The 21,422-nt window shown below is 38.2% G+C and overlaps 1 protein-coding gene across 3 annotated transcripts in view; it reads left to right on the top strand.

Moving 5' to 3' along the window:
• creb3l1 (cAMP responsive element binding protein 3-like 1) overlaps positions 1-18,548 on the top strand; it is a gene marked incomplete at its 3' end in the record, with an annotated part of 54,943 nt that extends 36,395 nt beyond the window's left edge. For 2 of the 3 annotated variants that reach the window (XM_079604766.1, XM_079604764.1), the window contains 10 exons: positions 2,739-2,914; positions 6,147-6,231; positions 7,363-7,562; positions 7,674-7,823; positions 7,961-8,019; positions 8,522-8,590; positions 12,812-12,911; positions 14,369-14,519; positions 15,218-15,461; positions 16,295-18,548. In XM_079604766.1, coding sequence (XP_079460892.1) covers positions 2,739-2,914; positions 6,147-6,231; positions 7,363-7,562; positions 7,674-7,823; positions 7,961-8,019; positions 8,522-8,590; positions 12,812-12,911; positions 14,369-14,519; positions 15,218-15,461; positions 16,295-16,331 — 1,271 coding nt within the window. Of the gene's footprint in view, positions 1-2,738; positions 2,915-6,146; positions 6,232-7,362; positions 7,563-7,673; positions 7,824-7,960; positions 8,020-8,521; positions 8,591-12,811; positions 12,912-14,368; positions 14,520-15,217; positions 15,466-16,294 lie in introns of those variants that run through there. The other variant, XM_079604765.1, reaches the window with a different exon arrangement.
• Positions 18,549-21,422: the final 2,874 nt, after the last annotated feature.

Below are 21,422 nucleotides of genomic sequence, written 5' to 3'. Positions count from 1 at the left end.
CTTTAAACCCGCTAATGAGCATCGCTCTTCTGTCTCCGCCGGCCTGGAGTCGCCCCACTATGATACCTGCTGTCCTGAGAGACATCAAAGCCTTACAGTGGCCCATGGGCAGGACCCAGTAGCGTCTGAGTATAAGGAGGGACTTTTTTTTATGTAAAAATAAAAAATACTTTAGTCCATGGCATTTCTTTGTTTGAGTATACAGGACACACCTTTTACACAAACAGTACAGTCTTCACACAGAGATTCAGTGTGGAAAAAGGACATTTTCAAAAATAACGGTAAATTGGTTCCGCCATTTTACCAGTAAGGCCGTTTGTAACATTACCGGTAAATTACCGGTAATGTGCTCTGTGTAAACGCGGAACGAAGATTACCGGTAGGCTACTATGATCACTTACAACGTCAGACTCAGAACGTGTTGACGTAAGAAGTCTGCTTTGGGCCAATCATAAAGTTCTTACGGAGATTACGTGATTACTCAGCGCTGTTTACCGTAAGCTTTTTTAATAGTTTTTCTATTTAAATATGTGCTAGAATCATCTTTGACCATTGCACCAGGTCTCGCAGCTTTTTCAACGTGTCGCGCTCGAGACCATTCATTTTCCATTCATCAGCGCTGCGGCTCTGCAGTTGAATACAATTATGGCCGTCTCTTGTTTTTAAGAGTAAAAACCGCATTCTGTTTGATCATCCTCTCATGCCTTTCACTCAGACATCAAATCTTTTGGTAAAATTTAACAGATAGTGAAACTAAAGCACTTCTCCTCATGCGGTCGGATGAAGACAACGGCACAGCGTATTATTTTTAGCTGAAGTAACGTTATTTGTGTAAATACTTTGTGCCTTTTGCCCCATGGCGGTGAGCCTTTTACCCCTTGTGTGGGGTACATAAGATTAACATTAATACGATTTTTAAACACTTTTTAAACTTTTTACCTGTATTTATTTTCTCACAAAATCTGGTGCCCCATCAATGTTCAATAAAAAAACAAAAAAAATGTCTTCAATCATTCACTATGAGAGTAGTGAAAAGCATGATTTTCTTAGGGTGTGCCTTTAGTCCCATTGTACCGTACATGCTGAACAAACCGAGCTGTTGTCGCTGAGATCTAGATCTGATAGTCTGACTTTGTTGACTTTGACTAGCATGATTTCAGTCAAATGAAAGGGTTTACATGACATTTAAAAAATGTTTTACTCTGTCTGTAAGAACTTTTAATGTGTATGCTAAACTTACCGGAAGTGAAGGTCCGTATCATTGCTACCGACTAGTTTTTGGATCTGAATATTTAAAATGTTGTGGTTAGGATGTTGAACCTTATGATGTAGTAAGTTAACTAGTTCAACCAGCATAAGGATGATACCAGATAAGGATGAGAGGTTCCCTGTAGATGCAAGAGACGGCGATGACCCCTCTGAAAGATTTTTGAGAAAGTGTACATTTGGTCTAATCATGTTAATCCCATATTCACAAGAGAGAATCTGTGAGTGTGTTTGCTTTAGTGCACCGTGGTGAAGAACAGACTCTTATGGTCTGATCTGCCATACTGAACTGATGATTTGGGCACTTTTACAGAGGTTCCCCACAGACAGAGAGCTATGAAGTATAAAATCCAGCTCTCTCCACCAAACAGCAGAACTCCTGAAGAGCTTTGCTCTCCTGTCGTAATCAGACTCCTGCTGATGTCCTTCCCTAACAGAGGACTAACATGAAAAACCTGCCATCCTTCTTTTACAAGGCCGCATAATGTTTTATCGATCCTGCAGTGGAGCCTGCACACGAATGCTACCGAGGGCGATGTGATAACGAGGGCTCCCTCTATGTGCAGTGCTTTCCTCCCCTTTGAAGCGTCCAGACATGTAGAGCTGTTCTCTAGCCACCCTACATGCCCCCAATCTCTCACCTGCCCACTCCCACCCCATAGGCGTTTTGTGTAAACAGTATAAAGAGAAGCCAGTTTGCGTTAACCTTCCGGTCATTAACTGAGTCTGTCCTCCTCACCTGCATCATAACAGCCTCTATATGAACCTCCCTCCATGGGGTCTGGAGTGTGAAATCTGTCACTTTCCTGAAAATAACACTTTGATGTTCTGCATGCATGTTACAATCCTGCATGATATTTGAATACTCGTTTGCCTGTAAGGCCCTGTTTTAATTTTTATAAAGCACACAGATTCATTACATTGCTAAATAATGTCTTATACACTAACACATTAAATTATTTCTTTATTTTTTGGCTGTCCGTGGATACATTTTTTGGTATTCTGAAAAATTAAAGCAAACAAAAACCCTCCAAATGAAGATAATTCAAAGACAATCTGGATAATATGAAGCACGGAATACAGTAAAAAATAAAAGTAAATATATTGTTTTGTTGTTTGTTTTCATATCATTGTACATAAGTTTATTATCAGCGTCTCACAGTCCACAGGATTTTGCAATTTAATTTTTCCTTACTTAGGGAAGGAGTTATTATTATTTTCCTGTACTTGCATTACTTCGGTGAGAGACCAGTATTCTATTTAATTCTGTTGCACTTCCTTTTTTTAACTTCAGAAGTATCTTGTGTGATCTTTGTGTCTTCTGGGGGACTTTAGTTAAGTATTGTCATTCCATGTTAACCCCCAGATCATTTCTATAATTTCAACAAAAATGTAATGAAACAGACTGTAGTTTTTAACAGACCTCATTCATTTGTTTTCTGTTTGTTTGAGTATGTTATTTCTCTCCTCAGAATCAGAAGGGATGTGGTCGTTCAGTCAGGATCTCACAGCCATTCTAGTGAAGCAGGAGCCCAGCCTGATGTCAGAGAACTGTCCTGATACAGCGCCCCCTCTGGCCAACTCCAGCACCTCCCCGCACCCCCTCACTCTTGCCCCACCGCCACAGAGGAACCACACTGGGGAAAAGGTAAGAGAGAAGGTTATTACAGCTCCCTGTTTCACACTGTAAAACACTGATTCTTCATGGTCGCCATACCTTGGCTGTACCCAGCATTGAGGTCCCCAAGGTCCTGACCTCTGTATTTTTTTCTCAGGTGTATAATAATAGTCATTAAATAATTGCCTAATAATAACTGTACTTTGGTGCTGCAAAGATATTGTACACCGCCAAAATAACCAACTCTCTCTAATGAGCTGATCAGGCCAATCAAATCAAAGAAGGCATGCATTACCGTTACTTTTTACAGAATCACAAGTGTGATTTCCAGCACAACGCTTAATTTTTAAGGGTCAAAGAGTGATATGTTAATATAAGAAAGTACCTAAAAATGTAATGTTTGACAGCAGTGTTACGATTAAATTGTTAAAAGGCAGGCAGTAATATACAGAGATGCAAACAACTCAACCAGAGCGGTTTTCAGCCTATTATGCATAAGAATAAATGTGTGCATGTTGTGAATGACTTGGTTGAGCTTGGTTAACTTTTCTTGTTAGACTTTCAGTAAATTAATTAATTGTTCTCAGACCTACTAGAACATGGTAAAATGTGTGGCTTTGACAAGTGTGTTTATAGGTTATGGTTAGGACAGTCAATAATAAATATCTCCAAATTGTTAAAAACTTTAAGCTATTTTTCTTTATTCATCTCCTACTTTTTTTTTTTTTCTCTTTTTTTTTTGACAAGAAACCCATAAGTGTCTGTATATTGATCCAATATTGATGTCAGGCCTGGTCTGCTCAAAATTTAAAGCGATAATTCACCTAAAAAGGACAATTCTTTTATCATTCTGTTATCATTTACCTGTAAAAGTTTTGTAATTTCAAACCCCAATGCTTACATTTTTCATGGCCATGGGTTTTAATGCCATTGCTATCCAATTTTTGCCCTAAAGACATCTTAAAATGCACATGTGTAAATCAGGGCAGTCAAAATCCAAGCAAGCTCAGTTTTTGTACCTCAATATTTAGAAAAACCTGTGTACGGCTTTGCATTATACCACTAATCTTAAAAAAGGACATTAGGTCGAAAGCTTGTGTTTTTAGTTAGGTTATTGTTACTTTTGAGTGGATATCGAACTGAGCTGATGATGGTGAACCTTGCAAACACTGTGCACCAGAGGGACCATTGTGTTAGTATTACAATGAAAACCACACGCACACACGTATGCATCATGTGCTCTTTTGCTCAGCTGGCAGTGTGCTCCACTTCTCTGCCCAGTGAACATGTTCGCAGTTCGAGTGCGTGTGTGAGGAGTTGAACTCACCGAAGCATGGGAATCTGCTCCAGCAGCGTCAGTCTTGAGTTGAGAGTAGATTAGTTCGTTGTGGCTGCTGAGGACTTTTGGATCTGGCAGCGGACTCTCTATGAGCATCAGAGCCACGGAACTGCTCTCTTCTTCTCCCTGACTTGACACTAACTCAGGCCAGACTTTCCGCCGGCTCCCATAAACTCTGCCCTCTCCGGGGAGCTGGTTTGCAGCAGTTGTGTGCTGCGTGAAGATACCTGTCAACAAAATAAGCAAACACGCAGAATGAAGGCTTGAACAGTCTTTGCTCGCCATTAGCAACAAAGTGCTGTCAAGAATAACTTGGCTAGATTGAATAATATTCTGGATGGATGGGGTTATATAAGCACATGTCCTTTATTTAATAAGGGCAGCACATGGCGTAAAGCTGTTCTGACTTCCCATTGAGTTCAGCTGGACTGTCAGGGAGAGCGTCCTCATGGAGACAGTGAGACCGTGTGCCACAGGAAGAGCAGCTCTCACCAGATAAACAAAAACCATATATAACATGGCATTAAGAAACAGCGCAGCATAATAACTATAATTCATGAACTGCATATATTACATAATCCTCAGGCACTGCGTTGAAACCTTTTTGAGGCCACCTTGGAATGTTGAAGTAAGTCAAGTTCTTGGTCCAACTAAAACAGAATATGACCTGGTTTTGCTGTAGTTTAATTTGAATAAAGCTAGACTAGATGAGGAGGAAGGCACATTTTATTAGCTATTTGAAATATGTTTGCATAGGCACTTATGAGTCATTGAATCATTGACTCCACTGATTCATTTAACAAGAACACTTATACATAAAGGAACAAAACACCACTGCTGTGTTGCTCGGTGAGGAAACTATTATTTTTGCTTTGGCTTTGTCTGTATCTATTTTTGTTGGCAGAGCAGATAAGTAAATGCCGATATTGTGTCTAAAAAATACGTTTCATTAATGTATGTTAAACTGTTTGTCTGAATATTAATTGCATATCATCAGCACTCGTGCTCGTGGGATTCTGTGTTGGTAATGTGCAGTCTCTGAATACACATAAGGATACATTCATAATATAGAAACCCTGGATAGGACAGTAAAGTGTCATGGCTTTCAGCATTACAAGTTGTAATATGGACTGACAACTTTCTAGCCAATAGCCGAACTTTTGCCGATTTTTTTTTTAGCCGATTTTATTACATTTTACAGTAGATATATTCAAATATTTTTGAACAAAGGCCTTTACCAGTTCAAGTTGTTGGGAATACCACCCACTGACCCAGAAATAATGAGAGGGGGGCGTGAAGAGACACGAAGGGTACAGCAGTCCCTCTGATCTGAGGCTCATGTCACCTCTCTTTGTGCATGATGGTTGGTCGTTGGCCAGACTGTGTGTGGTTTGCAGGCGGGTAGCCTTTGCTCTGTGAGTGTAAACAGTTTGAGTCTGCCTTCAGCTGTGTTTACTGTCTCAGACATCCAGCATGGAGCACATTTAGTCCAGTACCTTAACAGTTCAGTACCATCAAATAATATCATCAAATACTACTGACCCCTGCAGCCTGATATCATCAAAGACTCAGATAAAGTTGAATGATGTCTTTGTACCACATATTGCTGTAGACAGAAATACTTTCAGAAATCTAAAAGTGTATAAGCATCTGTTGTGTGGTTTGATGTTGTAGTCAGTGTGAATTCCATATTACTTCTTGAATGTGATCTATTTCTGGATGAAACAGGATACTTAAATTTATCAGCAGCAAAAAAAAAGTCATTTTAGAGGAGATTAACTACTAAGGTCGATAAAATTTGTATTAAAGACAAAACATGCACAGATGAATTGTTTGAGACCAGGAATGTGCATTAAATAGTGCATTACATTTAGATTCCATGTCTACATTAATGATTGTTTTTCTGTTTTCTTGTGCTGTTAGGGTTCCAAAGGCCTGAGCTCAAACTCAATTCCTGCCATCAAATCAGAGCCAAAAGAGGTGAACCAGTTCCTCAGTGTGCCTTCAGGTGGGTGTGGAATCTCTCCTCAGTCCTGCTCTCAAACAGCGTGGTCTTTAGGATGAAGCTGTTTAAGCAAGGGAGGCTTGTTGATTTAGCTAGTTAAGAAGCCTAGTAGGGACATTAGCATATAAGCAACCTATGCTGGGGACTGTACTCAAAATAAAAGGCTAAAATGAATGCACAGTAGACTTTTACTTTAGGTACACAACAATAAGGTAATGTACTCAACATATAGCACTTAGTTGCCACATATGGTGTGGCCAGTGCAGTTCTTCCACTAACCAAATTAGCCCTCTCGTATTCTGCTCTCCCACTCTAAGGTCAGTTCAGGGTTATAAATACTCTAATGGTGTGTTTCTTTTCCAGAGGAAATGAGGCTTAGTGTGAGTGTTTCTTTATTTAACTTTTGCATGTGTTTGACAATCTCTCAGATCTCAGATTTAGCCCTTTCTGAATGGCCCATTGATGAAAACAGGGTCTGATGTAACCTCTGACGGTTGCATTTTAGACCCTGGGTATTGTTTGAATACTGTGGTAAAATGTTTATTTATTTACAAATTTGTTGATTTTAGGTTAGTGCATTTATGTAGTTTTATTGAGAGTTTTATTGTGTGTGTGTGTGTGTGCGTGCGTGCGTGTGCGTGCGTGCGTGCGTGTGTCTACACTAGTACTCAAAGGTTTGTGGTTGATAAGTTTTTGATAAGATCCTCCTGTCCACTCAGTATACCGTACACCATTTTAGATGAAAATCTACTAATGGCAAGCAACCTGTAACACCTGCAGGCATTGTGTGTGCGCTGTCTATCTGGCAGCATGGTGTTCTTTTATTCTGCTCCTCCAAAAACAACAGTATTAAAGCAGTGCTGTGTAAGCCAGACAAAAACTCATGATGACTCCCAACATCCACCACACTTAGAATCATTGTGCATACATGTGCTGTGTGCGAAATGCCGAAAGTATTAGACTTTATTGGCTTTTCTTGATGACAGGTGAATGGACTGAATTTCAGTTTCACACTTTGGCCTGTCGTAGCTCAAAGATTCACTGCCCATTTTAACTCTGACAGTTTTGACGGATTGGCATGCATGTTTAGCATGAGTCACAGGTGTTTCAGGTGTATCTCTGTGTCCCAAACAGATGACCATCTGCGTTTGCCGCCCACTCCTCCCAGCAGCCATGGCAGCGATAGCGATGGATCCCAGAGCCCACGTTCACTGCCACCATTAAGCCCTGGCCACCTGCAGAGCCCACATTCACTGCCTCCCTCCAGCCCTGCCCGGCTACAGGCCCGAACCTCCACAGCCATCTCCTCGTCCCCTCTCCTCACCGCCCCACATGTGAGTCACACGCAACACAGCACATTCATTATATACAATTCAAATTTTTATACACATACATTTGAAGCACATATATACAGAGTGAAAACGATGACTTGTGTTGTAAAGCAGAAGCTGCAAGGAACATCAGGCCCTTTGATGCTGACAGAGGAAGAGAAGAGGACTTTGATCGCTGAGGGATATCCTGTCCCCAACAAACTACCGCTCACCAAAACCGAGGAGAAAGCCCTCAAACGGGTGCGCAGGAAAATAAAAAATAAGGTATTACTTATGATCACATACTATTAATATTGAATCAATTTAGTCAGATCCTCCTATTATATGATATTTGTGTGCATATATATATATATATATATATATATATATATGCTAAAGTAGGTGCATTTTTTTTGTCTTAGATCTCTGCACAAGAAAGCCGCAGGAAGAAGAAGGAATACGTTGAGTGTTTGGAGAAAAAGTAATTCCACTTTATTCTCTCTCCCTCTTATTGCTTTGTTCTCTACCTCTTCCACTCCCTCTCCCTTTCTGACTGCTCTCCTTTTCTTTTCCCCTTTTGCATTGTTTGTTTAGCACTAGCATCCACTCTCTCTGTGCCTTCATCCTTCTTTCTCTTTGTTGACCCTTCTCTCTCACCACAGCACACCCTCTCCCCGCAAAATACTCTATTTCTTGCTTGCTGTTTTATGGCTTTTGTTGTGTGAATGCGGCCAATGGCTACAGTCCATGCACTCATTGGGGTGTGTGTACGTTTGCATGAGTCATTTTCCCTTTTCTGCTGCTGTTAGGCTCTCAGGGTTTGGATAATGTGCTGGAGAGACTGGACTCACAGTGGACACTTACACTGTTTTTTCCACCGTGCTCCCGTCAGTCATGCTGACAGGATTATGTATGGACAAACATATGGAAACGATTTATTTATGTGTCAGTCTGTCATTGTGAACACTTTTTCTCCTCCTCAGAGTGGAGAACTACACTTCAGAGAACAATGAACTTTGGAAAAAAGTTGAGACGCTCGAGAATGCCAACAGGTGAGATAATGTGTGCTTGTGTTTAATCACAGTGAATAATTTATAGGTGAACTTTAATCGATTGAATTGTAACCGTATTTGCGGTAAGTGTACGCAGCAGCTTCTTTGCAGTCAGCAGGTGTGGTTAAGTCAGTCCAGATGCACGCAGGTCTTAACCTCCCCTTCCGATCGTATAGAGCAGCACCTTTTCATTCTCTCCTGGGTGGCCTAGTTAGAACATAGGCGCTGTCGACAGGGTGCACCATGGGAGATTGGGTGTTATCAAAGTCAGCTTTTTTGTGGATTAACTGTAAAACCTTATTGAAGACAACAGCTCTTAAAGGGGTAGTTCAACTATCAGTCATCATTTACTCACCCTTATGTTGTTCCAAACCTGTATGACTTAGTTTTCTTCTTTTGAACACACACATACATATATATATATATATATATATATATATATATATATATATATGGGGTCTACTCTAAACATTAGCAAACCTTGATGGTTTAGTTTCTTGTATAGAACACTTAGGCCTATATGAAGATATTTTGAAGAATGAGTTTTTGTTCAAAGTCAAAATGCTCAATTATTTATATATAAATATATATATATATATATATATATATATATATATATATATATATATATATATATATATATATATTGTGTATATATGTATATGTATATAATTGAGCATTTTAGGTTTGCTAATGTTTAAAGGGATGGTTCGGAGTAATTTCAACCTAGGGTCCTTTGCACCATGACCTCGAGCCAAACACCCCCCTAGAAGCTTTTTTCCTCTTGGTCGAACATTATTAAAGTTAGAGCTTATTTAGGGATATCAGCCGAATGGCTTAGTGCAGGCGCTAAAATGAAAGGAAAGTCTGTAAAAGTCCTAGCAGAAAGCGATGCATAAGGATGTAGTGTAGACGCCCAGTTCCAGGAATGCACACATTTTTTGTTGATAGTACCAGTTTGCAACAATTATTACGGTAGTTAACACTAAGTTGTCAACGCTTCAGAATAAATAATATATTTTTTGGGATATACCAAAAAACTTTTTAAGCAACACCAAATGATCGCGCAAGCTTTTACGGGCTTTTCCCAAATCACAGAAGTGACCTCGACGTCTGGGTTAGCGGTAGCATAAGCCATCAGGCAAGCGTTATTTAAATAAACTCCTGATGTACTTGCAAACTTTCCAATGCCTATTTGTACACTGTAGAAGTTTGGTACCATTCGGGGCATTATTAGTGGGGTAATTTACGAGATACAACCTTCGGATCCATTAGCGCTAGGGTGACCACCTGTCCCGCATTTTGCGGGACAGTCCCGAAATTTGAAGCTTTGTCCCGCGTCCCGCAAGTCATAAGCAGTGTCCCGCATTTTAATTTCGTCTGCATTTTATTTAATCGTCCTTTAAATTACAATTCTACAAAAAAAAAATTGTTAATAAGAAAACACTGAACATGCGCAGCGCAGACGTTATTATTGGTTCTAGCCAGAGCGGGGAAAGAAAACACTGAGAAGAAGGGGGGGAAAAACCACACCCACACAAAAACGCAACAGAAAAATGGATCTATCTGGAGCTGCCGAGAAGAAAAAGTGTCTTTGTTCATATAATAAGGTATGGGAGAAAAAATATACATGGTTAAAACCAGTTACAGGTGACCCGTGCTGTTAAAATGAGTTTTATATTGACGTTCACAGCGCCGGTCAGCGCCGTCATTAACATTTTTATAAAGCCTGTTAGCAATTTAAAGCATGTTAACATCCCTGCAAAAAGACATCTAATATAAAATCAATATTTATTCACCTAGTATAATAATAGTAAGTTCTCTCATTGTCCCGCATTGTCCCGCAAAATTAGGTCTGCTGACCTGCAACAGAACAATAGCCAGGTGGTCACCCTAATTAGCGCCTGCACTAAGCCATTCGGCTGATATCTCTAAATAAGCTCTGGGGTTAGTAAAATATATTATTCTTTAAATAAATTAATACTTTTATTCAGCAAGGATAAGTTACAAAATATTTCTATTTCAAATAAATGCTGTTCTCTTGAATTTTCTATTCATCAAAGAATTCTGTTTTCAACATTGATAATAATAATAATGATTATTAAGCAACGAATCAGCATATTAGATGAAGACTAAAGAATAATAAAAAGAATATATATATTTTTAAATATATAATTTTTTAATGTAAATTTAAATAATATTTCACAATCTTTCTCTTTTTGCTGTATTTTTTATCAAATAAATCCAGCCTTGATGAGAATAAGAGACTTCTATCAAAAACAATTAAAAAAATCTTTTAAAAACCGACCCCAGTCTTTTGAAAGGTGTATAGTAAGTGTATAGAAATGCTTTTTAACGAGGATTGGCTCAGGCCCCTTATTAACAACACACTTAAAGTAGCACGCAGCACGGTGCCTGCCTGCCCCTCATTACAGGATAAAGAGACTGTGTGTGTTGGCTCTCTGCCGATTCTTATTAGGATAGAGCCTTCTGAGTTATCTAAGAGAATTCAAAGAGACAGCAGGGGGGAGTTTGTGTTTGTGTGTTAGTGGGTGGGTTGTATATTAATCTGAAGAAAACCACTGTTTATATGATCAACTTGAGATGATTATTGCTTGGTTAGTAGGGCGGTCTGAGCCCCTCTCACAACTGAAAACATACTGTGTTAAGCTAGACTAGTCTACAGCACTTCTGTGTTTCTGTGAAACCTAATATTAGTTGTTTTGTTTTGGGGTGATGTAGCTAAGTGAAAAAGCACTTAACTCCATGTCCATGTACTGTTTTGGATGAAAGAGTCTGCTAAATGATGAAACACTAAAGTAGCCTTTTATTATTGTTTTTAAACATGTTGCAATGGCTCTCTCTGGTGTTGGAGGAGCTCTCTATCATGTGATGTTGCTTTTTAGTTACTCCACTAGAGGGAGCTCAATGTCCTTTTGCATCATCACAGAATAATTCCTTCTAAGAAAGTCTGCTGTTGAGATTATATGCACAGACACAGGTTCACAAATTGCTTCTTATATACAGTATAATGTGAAATATTATATGCGTGTGTGTGTTATATATATATATATATATATATATATATATATATATATATATATATATATATATACAGTATACTACATACATGCATACATAGTGTATATTTATAGAGTAAATCTTTATGCCTACTCCAAGATAATGTAAAAACAAGATAAAATAAATAATCAATAGAAAATAAGATACCAAACATAAGAGATCAAACTAAAAAGAAATGAAAACAATTAAGAATAGAAGATACTTTAGTTTTTGAATATACTATACTGCTATACTACTGGGATACAATCTGCAATAAACGATTCTAACCATAGTAAACTACATTGTTTTACATGTAGAATTATGCATTTGGCAGACACTTTTATCCAAGGCAACTTACATTGCATTGAAAGTATAGATTTTATCAGATGCATACATTCCTTGGTAATCAAACACATGATCTTGGCGTTGTTAGTGCTAGAGCTACATATATATCATAGCTACATGTCACATTACCTCACTACATTGCTTGTTTAACTTAGGTTAGTTATCATTTGAAATAGTTAATATACATTTTTATGTAATTTTGTATAAATTTGTTATCATATAACCAGTCAAAAATGAGATTATTAAAAAGTGATTCTGATTTGAATTCTGGTTCAAACATAACACTGAAAATAGAAGGCCGAACACATTATCTCACGCAGTGTGCTCTACTTGTGTCCTGAACGTTTTTGTAAATGTACTAGGTCATCCAGGTATTCTGTGCAGATGGAAAATGTGCCTATGTTGTGCATACTGCAAAAATCGTATTTGTAGTACGCCATTATATCATACAGATTCCGTGGCTATAAGTATAGTAACTATGCAAGTTTTGGGTCACATCAGAGAGTGTGTAAGAGAGGAAAAGCCTCTTACATTAACAGCCACTGCACGCATGCAGAAGTGATGATGAGGAGTTGAAGTGCGATTGTGTGGGAGAGACTGTGAGTGGTGAGGAGTTCAGTTTATGTAACACTGTGGCAAGTATGAGCTGTATTATCCTCACACGCTCTCTGAGCTTAAGAATAAGAAGATCCTGCTGTTACAAAACGGCACAGAGAAGAACACACATAGCCTGCAGACAAATATGCTGCCTACACCCTGAACTTAAGACTTTTACTAATCATTTTTCTTTTGTGATGTTGTTTCTGTCATCCGTAGGTCTCTACTTCAACAGCTACAAAGACTGCAGGCCCTAGTGAGCGGGAAAGTGCCTCGATCCTGCAAGATCGCCTCCACGCAGACCGGAACCTGCCTCATGGTATATATGCACATATATACTGTACGAACACATGCATTTATTCCAACACACTCGTATTCACACACACATTTTCTTTGTGTTTCTCTCTAACAAACCAGAGTCTTAATGAAACAGCCTGGTTTCACAGACAAGGCTTAGATTAAGCCAGGAGTAGGTATTAGTTAAATTAGGACATTTAAAGGTACAATATGTAAGATTTTTGTAATAAAATATCCAAAAATGTTATCCAAAAATCACACAAACACAGTGTGATATATTTCCTGCAGTTGTGTACTTACAATATCCCAAAATTTCCTAAAGATGTTTAATTTCAGAGAAATTCCAATTTTAAATGTCTCGTCCCTGACTCCCTGTTCACTTGTCGCCTGTCAATTACGTAATATCCACGTTTTCCCTGGTTTCCGCTCGTTCTGCCATAGTAACCATGGCGACAGATGTGTACAACTGCGTAGTGTGTAACGTCTAGCTGCACGCTGTTGTTGTTTTGTTTAAACATTATGGACCATGGCAAGCAGACTTTGGGACAAACGGAGAACTAAAACGAGGATCAATATCAGAGCTCCACGTCCGTGACAAACTTCGACTTGACAGAGCTCTTGCATTTACTTTATTAGAATGGTGAGCAAATGTACATAAAACTAATCAATGCTATATAGTTCAACATGATGAAATGTTAGAATATGATCAGTATGAAATGTTAGAATATGATCAGTATGTCATTTTAATGTTAATCTAGCTTACTGCTAGTCTCATACAACCAACAAACTAACACATAGAATAGCATTATCATTTTCAACACACTCAAATGCAGTTTAGTGTGATCGTGTAGACCAAGTAAAACAGCGCTGCGTTACCTCACAAGTTTAATTTGTCTAATAAACTGACATCTGTGAGTAGTAATTCAGGACTTGTGGGTAGTTCGGTAGAATGAAATTTCCTCATTCCTTTATATCAGCGGGAGTGTGGCGCTGATGTCTGTCTCTCATTAGTAATCACGCCCTGCTTCATACCACAGTCATGTTAAAAACATCAATGTATTCACTCATAAACATCATTAGATCCATCGGCATGACGACAAGTTCCATAATTTTGCTTATGTGTCATCAACCTACATCTTTGTTATTGTAAGAGGTTAGCGACCCCTAGCAGCAAATTTTTTTACATATTGTAGCTTTTATAAATGTGCCTGCCTTAAAAAAAACACATAACTGGTGTGCATCTTGAGACAAAACAATGGCACTGACATATTTTAAGAAATGCCAGTGAAAGTTGCTTTCAGTTAAACCTGCTCAAACCTGGGACTAGGCTTAAGCCTTGTCTGTGAAACCGGGGGCTTGTCTGTTTAGTTTGATCCTATGCATGTAAAGGCAGGCCAGCGCTGCTCTGACAGCTGTAGTGCAAGCAGATTACAGTGGGGCGGTGTGCTCACCGTGTGTGTGGTTCCTCCTCCTGGCCAGGTGGTGGCGCTGTGTTTTGTGTTGGTGCTGGGCTCATTGGCTCCCTGCCTGCCCGAGCTCTCCCTCTACTCTTCCTCCTTATCCTCATCATCCCCACACACGGTGAAGTCCGCACCGCTGCCCTCAGGTGACCTCTACACCACCAGCCAGGGTATGTTTGATCCCTGCCCCTAATGTAAAGTCGAAATCATCAACTTTCATTGTGTACTTTGCATGATATTATTATATTTCTCTGCGTATGTGCAAAGAAGCGCTTATTTGTAGGTCATCCAGCTTTCAGACACATTTAATTATCTAGACAGATAGCTGTGTCTTTGACAGCATGTATTTCGTTCCCCCCACAAGAGACTGAAAGAGTGTGAGTCCGTCTCTCTTATAAAGGTTATTAGTGCAGCTCCTGGGCCGATGGAGCCCATTCTCACCCTCAAATTACTGTCAGACATCCCAGAGAGTTTTAGATTGAAATCATTACTTCCCTTTGAGCAGATTTTACAATCCTCTTTCAACTTTACAACACACGCCGAGCCTCATCTCTTTCGGCTCTATCAAAGCTGCGCTTGAAAGGGGCTTCAGATGCCTCATCCATTTTCACAAGGGCCCTACAGACTCTGCCCGTGGATGATGGGGACGGGTTGCTGTAGTAACCAAAAATCATAGAAGCCTTAATGTGTATTGGTTTGCCTAGAAGAGTAGCACTCTCCAAATTTTGCTGTTTCTTCCCTTAAACACTGTCTTTGAGTCCAAGACACGCTTCTCTTCTTTCTACATGTCTCATGAGAATCAAAGTAAGCAAATCATGCAAGACATGTGACATACGTAACTCTGTTCTCTGTGTGTGTGTGTGTGTAGTCCGCTCCCGTAGCCTGCTCTTCTATGACGAGGGTGGCCCAGTGGAGGACGGCCACAGGGGCTTGCTGAGTGTGGAGAGGATGGAGGGGGTGCCGCGACACGTACAGGACCTGAAGGACAGCCACGAGCAGGATCATTCTGCTCTCGGGAGCAGGTACTTGAACCAGGCCCAACCGGAGCCTGCAAGCTACAGCAACACATCCGCGGCCCCACTCCGTCCCCCTGAACCACACTACCACTCGAGGTGAGACACACACTGACCATACTTTTAATATAGTCAGGTTTATAACATTTAAATAGTCATGTTATAAAATTATTAAATATAGTTATTTTTGTGTCATTGCCGTTATATATATATATATATATATATATATATAAAATACTACTAAAAATGAAACACTTAACTCTAAAATCAATGCTACAAAAGAATTTAGGCATCACATTGTAATGTAAAGTTTGAAAATGTATATTCATTTTGAGATTTGCTAAAGATTACATTCAATAGTGTTATTAAAATTATTAGTGTTTTTAAATATATATGAGTGTTAGATGACTATCGTTTTAAAGTTTGGGTCGGTAATATTTGTAGTATTTGAAATAAATTAATACATTTGTTTAGCAAGATCATATTAAATTGATAAAAATTGACAGTAAAAACTTGGTTACAAAATATGGTTACAAAAAATATATATTTCAAATTCTACACTTTTCTATTTATTTAACGTTCTATTCACCAAAGAATCCTAAACAAAAAAAGTGCATTACAGTTTCCAAAAAATATATGAAGCAGTGCAACATTGATAATAATAAGAAATGTTTCTTGAGCAGCAAATCAGCACATTAGAATAATTTCTGAAGGATCATGTGACCATGAAGACTGGAGTAATGAAGCTGAAGACTCATTCACATCACATTATATATATTCAAATAGAAAACCCTTATTTTAAATTGTAATGATATTTCACAAATATTTTGCTGTATTTTTGCTAAATTAAACGCAGTCTTGGTGAGCATAAAAAATCGTACCGATCCCAAACATCCCTATGAATAATTAGTAATCGTCTCTTTCTTTCTCAGAAAGCGGGATCCTGAGGGAGGAGCTGAATATTTCTAATTTCTCTGAGTGGAGCTGCCTCCGTCACCCAGGCCTCCACTAAAGTCTGACGATCCTGCACTACTCGGCCCTCGACCCTTACCGTTACAGATCCTGAGTCTCCTGACCCCCCCTAAAAAAACCAACAAGCCTCATGACCACCATCCAACCCGCATGATGACATGCATTCCAATGACATTCAGCGCCAGAACTGTGAGAAGAGAAAGGTGTTCATCCATACACTGAAAGTCCCCTTTACCAGCAAGCACTGAGTTTAAGGACTAAGAGAGAGAGAGAAGAGAGGATGTGGGCGGTTGTACACGCTGCTCTGTTTTAGATGGATGTGAGCCTGCAGCTCTAAATTCACGAAACACTTTACACAACGGGTGTGGGAGGGAAAGTTCATGAGTGTTTGTTTTGATTTTCCTAAAATGCCATGAGACTGTCCATTTACTACATATCCTTACTTACACCCCAAAGAATTTTCTTTTCTTTTTATAACTCTTTTTTTAATCTCTGAATGTTTTCCAGCAGGTGTAATCACAGGTGCCTGACATACTTTGCGGTTTCGCAAAGCTTGCTTTGACAGGATTTTCTTCCTCTGCCATCTTGGCTTGCTTTTTTCTGCATAAGTTTAAGCTGGATTGCACTTGTTTTGCACTAGGAAAACAAATTGATTTAAGTGCCTTCACGTTCTTTTTTTATGTAGTCATATTTAAGATCCTCCTAACAGCATATTTTCCTCTTAAACCTCTTTTACTTTGCTTACTTTTATTGATGCGTTTTATTCGATTTTTGTTTTCTACTTTTAAAAGGCAGTGGCTTTTGTACTGAATTTAAAATTTTATCCATAATATATTCTAGTATTGGCAGCATCCAAAAAAAGAGCATATTTATTTTATGCACAAAAAAATTATGAAAGTTATTGTGTTTTTTTAAATGAAAGATGATGTAAAGTTTACATGATCTTGTTGTCATAACTGTTAAACAGTTTTTTCTGTTATCTTTATTTCTGTGTAAAGAAAGTTTTGTATATATAGAGAAAAACGAACAGGGCCGATCAAATCCTGTGCGTGTTTAACCATGTTCAATCTCTGAAGAAATCTGTACAATCCTCATGAATCCATTAAAAACATTGGCCTTAATGGATACAGGGTGAAAACAAACAGTTATTGGAAAGAGAAGTGAACCTATTTGAAAACTAATATTATTTAAAACAGTTTTTTCTGATAATGGAATACTTCTTTTTAATGTTAGTCTGGACTGTCTGTACTCTGTACGTGAGTGAACTGTTTGACCACTGTAAAATTCACCACACATATCTGGGAGTTGATAGTGCAGTTGTGTAAATATGCTTTACAAAAGTCTTATTTGTTTGTTATAGATGTCAGTGCTTAGAAACAATTTTTTAAATCATAAAATCATCTTCTTCTTTTTTTTAAAATCATTTTCTTGTCCTCTGTTGCTTCTGCCGCAATATTACTTTTATTGTACAGCTAGAGATAACCACTGATAAATATGATATTTAATTGTTCAAGTTGCCTCTGATTAAATTATAGTAATGAAAGTGGCTGTCACAAAAGAATCTGTCACAGTCAAATAATTATTCTGTGGTAAATGTGCCATAACACAATGAAACTGGGTTGGCTGCTTATGACATGGAAGAACAGTAGATAACATCTCATTTTCAGCGTAAAACTTAAAAGAGCTTTCATTTCTTACAAGTTTGGTGACAGAGCAGTTTTCATCATCTCTGTTTCAGTCTTCTCACCCATCGATTCCTCTAGTCAAATAATAATATTGAACTGGAACAACATTAAATGTCGATTTGAATGTTTCTAAGTCAATAAATGTCAACTTTATGGCTTCATTGCACATACTGTTCACAGAAAATTAGTCTCAAACCTGGAACTCCAGAATATCTTAGCGTTCTGGAATTGAATCTAATGCCCAGTATGATGATGGAGATTATGCTTTTAAATGTAATTGTTGCTGGTATCATCTGTATCTCTGCCCCTTTTGCCCTTTGTACATATGACTGATGATAAATGTTGGTTGTAAATATGGAGGACGTATTTTTATATTTCCGATGCATTTTGGTAATCACCATGCGGTTTGGGTTGATTAGTATCTGTGTATGGATCTGGCTCTGTATGTATCTATGCTCTGAACCTCTTGCTTTTTCTGTCGTATCTAAAGTAGAGTTAGAATGAAGCAAAATACAAAATTTGCAGATGCAACCTGTTGTCTCCTGTGTTATGTTCTGTATTATACCCTCTTTATGTATAATTTACAGAGGGAAACGAGAGACGATTAACCTCTCCCGACAGGCAATCAGATGGTTGGATGGATCTCTGACATGTCGTGTTGAAGCAGAGCTACGAAGCGATTGCCCAGTAAACTCAGTGTTTTTCCCTCCCTGCGTGAAAACAAAGGTTTAACCATTTAATCTTTAATGCAGCAAGAAAGAAAACTAAAAGAGGGAGATCTTTAAGTTCTGTAGCTATCAAACTAAATTACTGCTGCTTCCCTCCAGTTCGTGTTGCAAAATGGATAAACCATATTAGGGAGACCGGGGATGGTTGTAACAAGAGCTGGTTGTAACACGGGGACAGTTGTAACACCATCAATTCCACCAATTAGGGATAAGATATGAGTCATATGATCACTTCAGTATTTTCCTACTTCCTCCCCGATCCAGCATGGTGATTGTCAAGGCTGGATATGACATGATTTTGAGGTCAAAAAGTAATTTTTTTGACCAAGACTATATTTTGTTTAGTATCTGTATTATTGCAGATAAAATTGTATGACTTATATTAGATCAAATAGTAGTTTCTTAGGTAATATGTGATGCATTTCCCCCCTGCTAATTTCAAACTACTATGCTAATACAGCTAGCTGACAAGGGTGGGCAGTGGGTTGTAATAACACTTATTTAAAACGTGTTACAACCATCCCCTTACTAAGAATATAACAAATCATTTTCTTGATTTTAATGTTTTTAAAGACTAATAGGGCATGGAAAAAAAGATTATTCTTTTAGTTCAATCAATCAATCAATCAATCAATCAATCTGTTTTTTAACAATATCATATGGTATGGCATCCATTTTTACTTATTTTGTCTAATTGTTTCAACTTACCCCATGTGTTATAACAAAGGAACACCATGTATTTGACATCAACTCACGAGGTCTGTGATATTCTTGTAGAAGGTTGAATTGGTTCCATTAGTAGTAAACAAATGTGGGTAGGCCTACTTTGTATAAAAGTTTGAGAACTCAAGCTAAAAAATTCAGCGAGTTGTAGGTGCTGAAGCAAAAAATGCTCCCCACGTCTTCCAAGCCACCTGCGATGTACGTAGGCCTATAGCTACCGTGCCTCTTTTAATTTGTAAAACAGTGCTTATGTTAAACAAGCTGTTTTTGAAATAAATCTGTTTTTAATTTTCATTGATGACTGATTAGTGCAGTGTTCGGACATAGGCTCGATATAGACTGTTAATAATTTCAGTTATAGGCCTATAATTAATTGTAATCGACCTACATTTTTTTGTGTGACAATTTTCAATAAGGAGGCGTAATTAAGCTTCTATCTAATCTTCGCAGCATGTCAGTCGTGGCAAATTAATTACCTATCAAATGTAATAATTTCAAGTAGGCCATCTATGATAATAATAATACAATAATATTTAGGCCTATAATAATTGAATACATACATTGGAAATGTTAAATAGGCCTACTCTTGATATTGTTGATAGCTGATGCACAGATGTATGCCCGCCTTTAAGCGTTCACTGTATTTTCATTTTATATCCACCAGGTGTCAGCACTCTGTCCCTCACCACACAAATAGCACAACATGTTTCATTTTTTTTATGACCAGACTTTGGCTATTATTACGCTATTAAATTAAACAATTATGCTGTTTGATAAAAGTTATTTTATTTTTCAATATAGTTTGATATATAGTTTTGATATATCTGAAAAGCATTCTCACAACAATTCTGGAATGGCATTAAAAATAAACAATATCAGTGAATTACATAGGCTAGGCTATCTATTTTAGATAGTTATAACGTGCTGTTTCTCAGCTAAAGAGTTTGGGTGGATGACGTGATAAACAAGACTGAACACATTTCAGTTCAAACTGGTAAATCAAGTCTAACATGCACCCAGTAAGGAACATTAGTGGAAAGAAGAGCCATTTGGTAATTGTAAAAAGAGGTCTGCAGCTTGTAAAAAGTTGAGGTCTAAAAGACACATTACAGTATTTTTCCACAATATTTAACGATACACATGAAACTGTGTTGAAGTTGTACAAGTAAACTTTTTTCAAGGTAAACTGTAATTTAAGTTATTAAACAGTGTCAGAATTAGTGCATATGATTGAGTGCTGCAATATACGTAGGCTATATATTTCTAATATTTCTATATTTTTAATGTAGTTCCTGCAGATTAGTTATGTGGAGAGAATTTGCTCTGTGGTTTCTGGACATTTTGCTCTGTGGTTTTCATATTGATTCCACTTGATGATTTCAGGCCTCATCTAGTAATCTGACCCCTCTAAACTCTCCTGCAACACATATTCATTCTGACATAATATCATTAACAAAACTATGTCAAAACCGTAAGTCACTCATTTTGTAGCCTATACACAGTTCAATTGGGCTCCATCTTGACAAAGAGATTTGCTTATAAATGAAGTATTTTCTACGATCTTATAACCCCTGCATGTTGGTTGCTTGTCCCCAGCATGGGAAGTGGGAGTGCTGGGGGATCCGCTACACCAGTTTTGCTTGAGAACAGCATGACTATAGTCGACCACCCCGCTCTAACAGCATAGACCAGCCTGGACCAATAAGAAATTCATGCTGGTTTCTTCTAGATTTTTCAGCAGGGACTTCAGCCAGTTTGTGCTATAAAGATACTTATTTTAAGAACACTTAAACAGTTTGTATAGAGGTTGTGCTTCAGACCCACAGAGAAATAAAACCTAGAGAGAGAGAGCGAGAGAGGATAAAGAAATGGGGAGAGGAGGAGGAGGAAAATAACATAGGCTGTCTTCCTCCCACATAAATATCCATAGTTCTCAGTATGCAGCCTGCTCT

The sequence above is a fragment of the Phoxinus phoxinus genome (assembly GCF_949152265.1).
Source record: "Phoxinus phoxinus genome assembly, chromosome: 2".
Classification (NCBI taxonomy): Eukaryota; Metazoa; Chordata; class Actinopteri; order Cypriniformes; family Leuciscidae; genus Phoxinus; species Phoxinus phoxinus.
The sequence above is the reverse complement of the archived record's forward strand: the minus strand, read 5'-3'. Positions and strand labels throughout refer to the sequence as shown.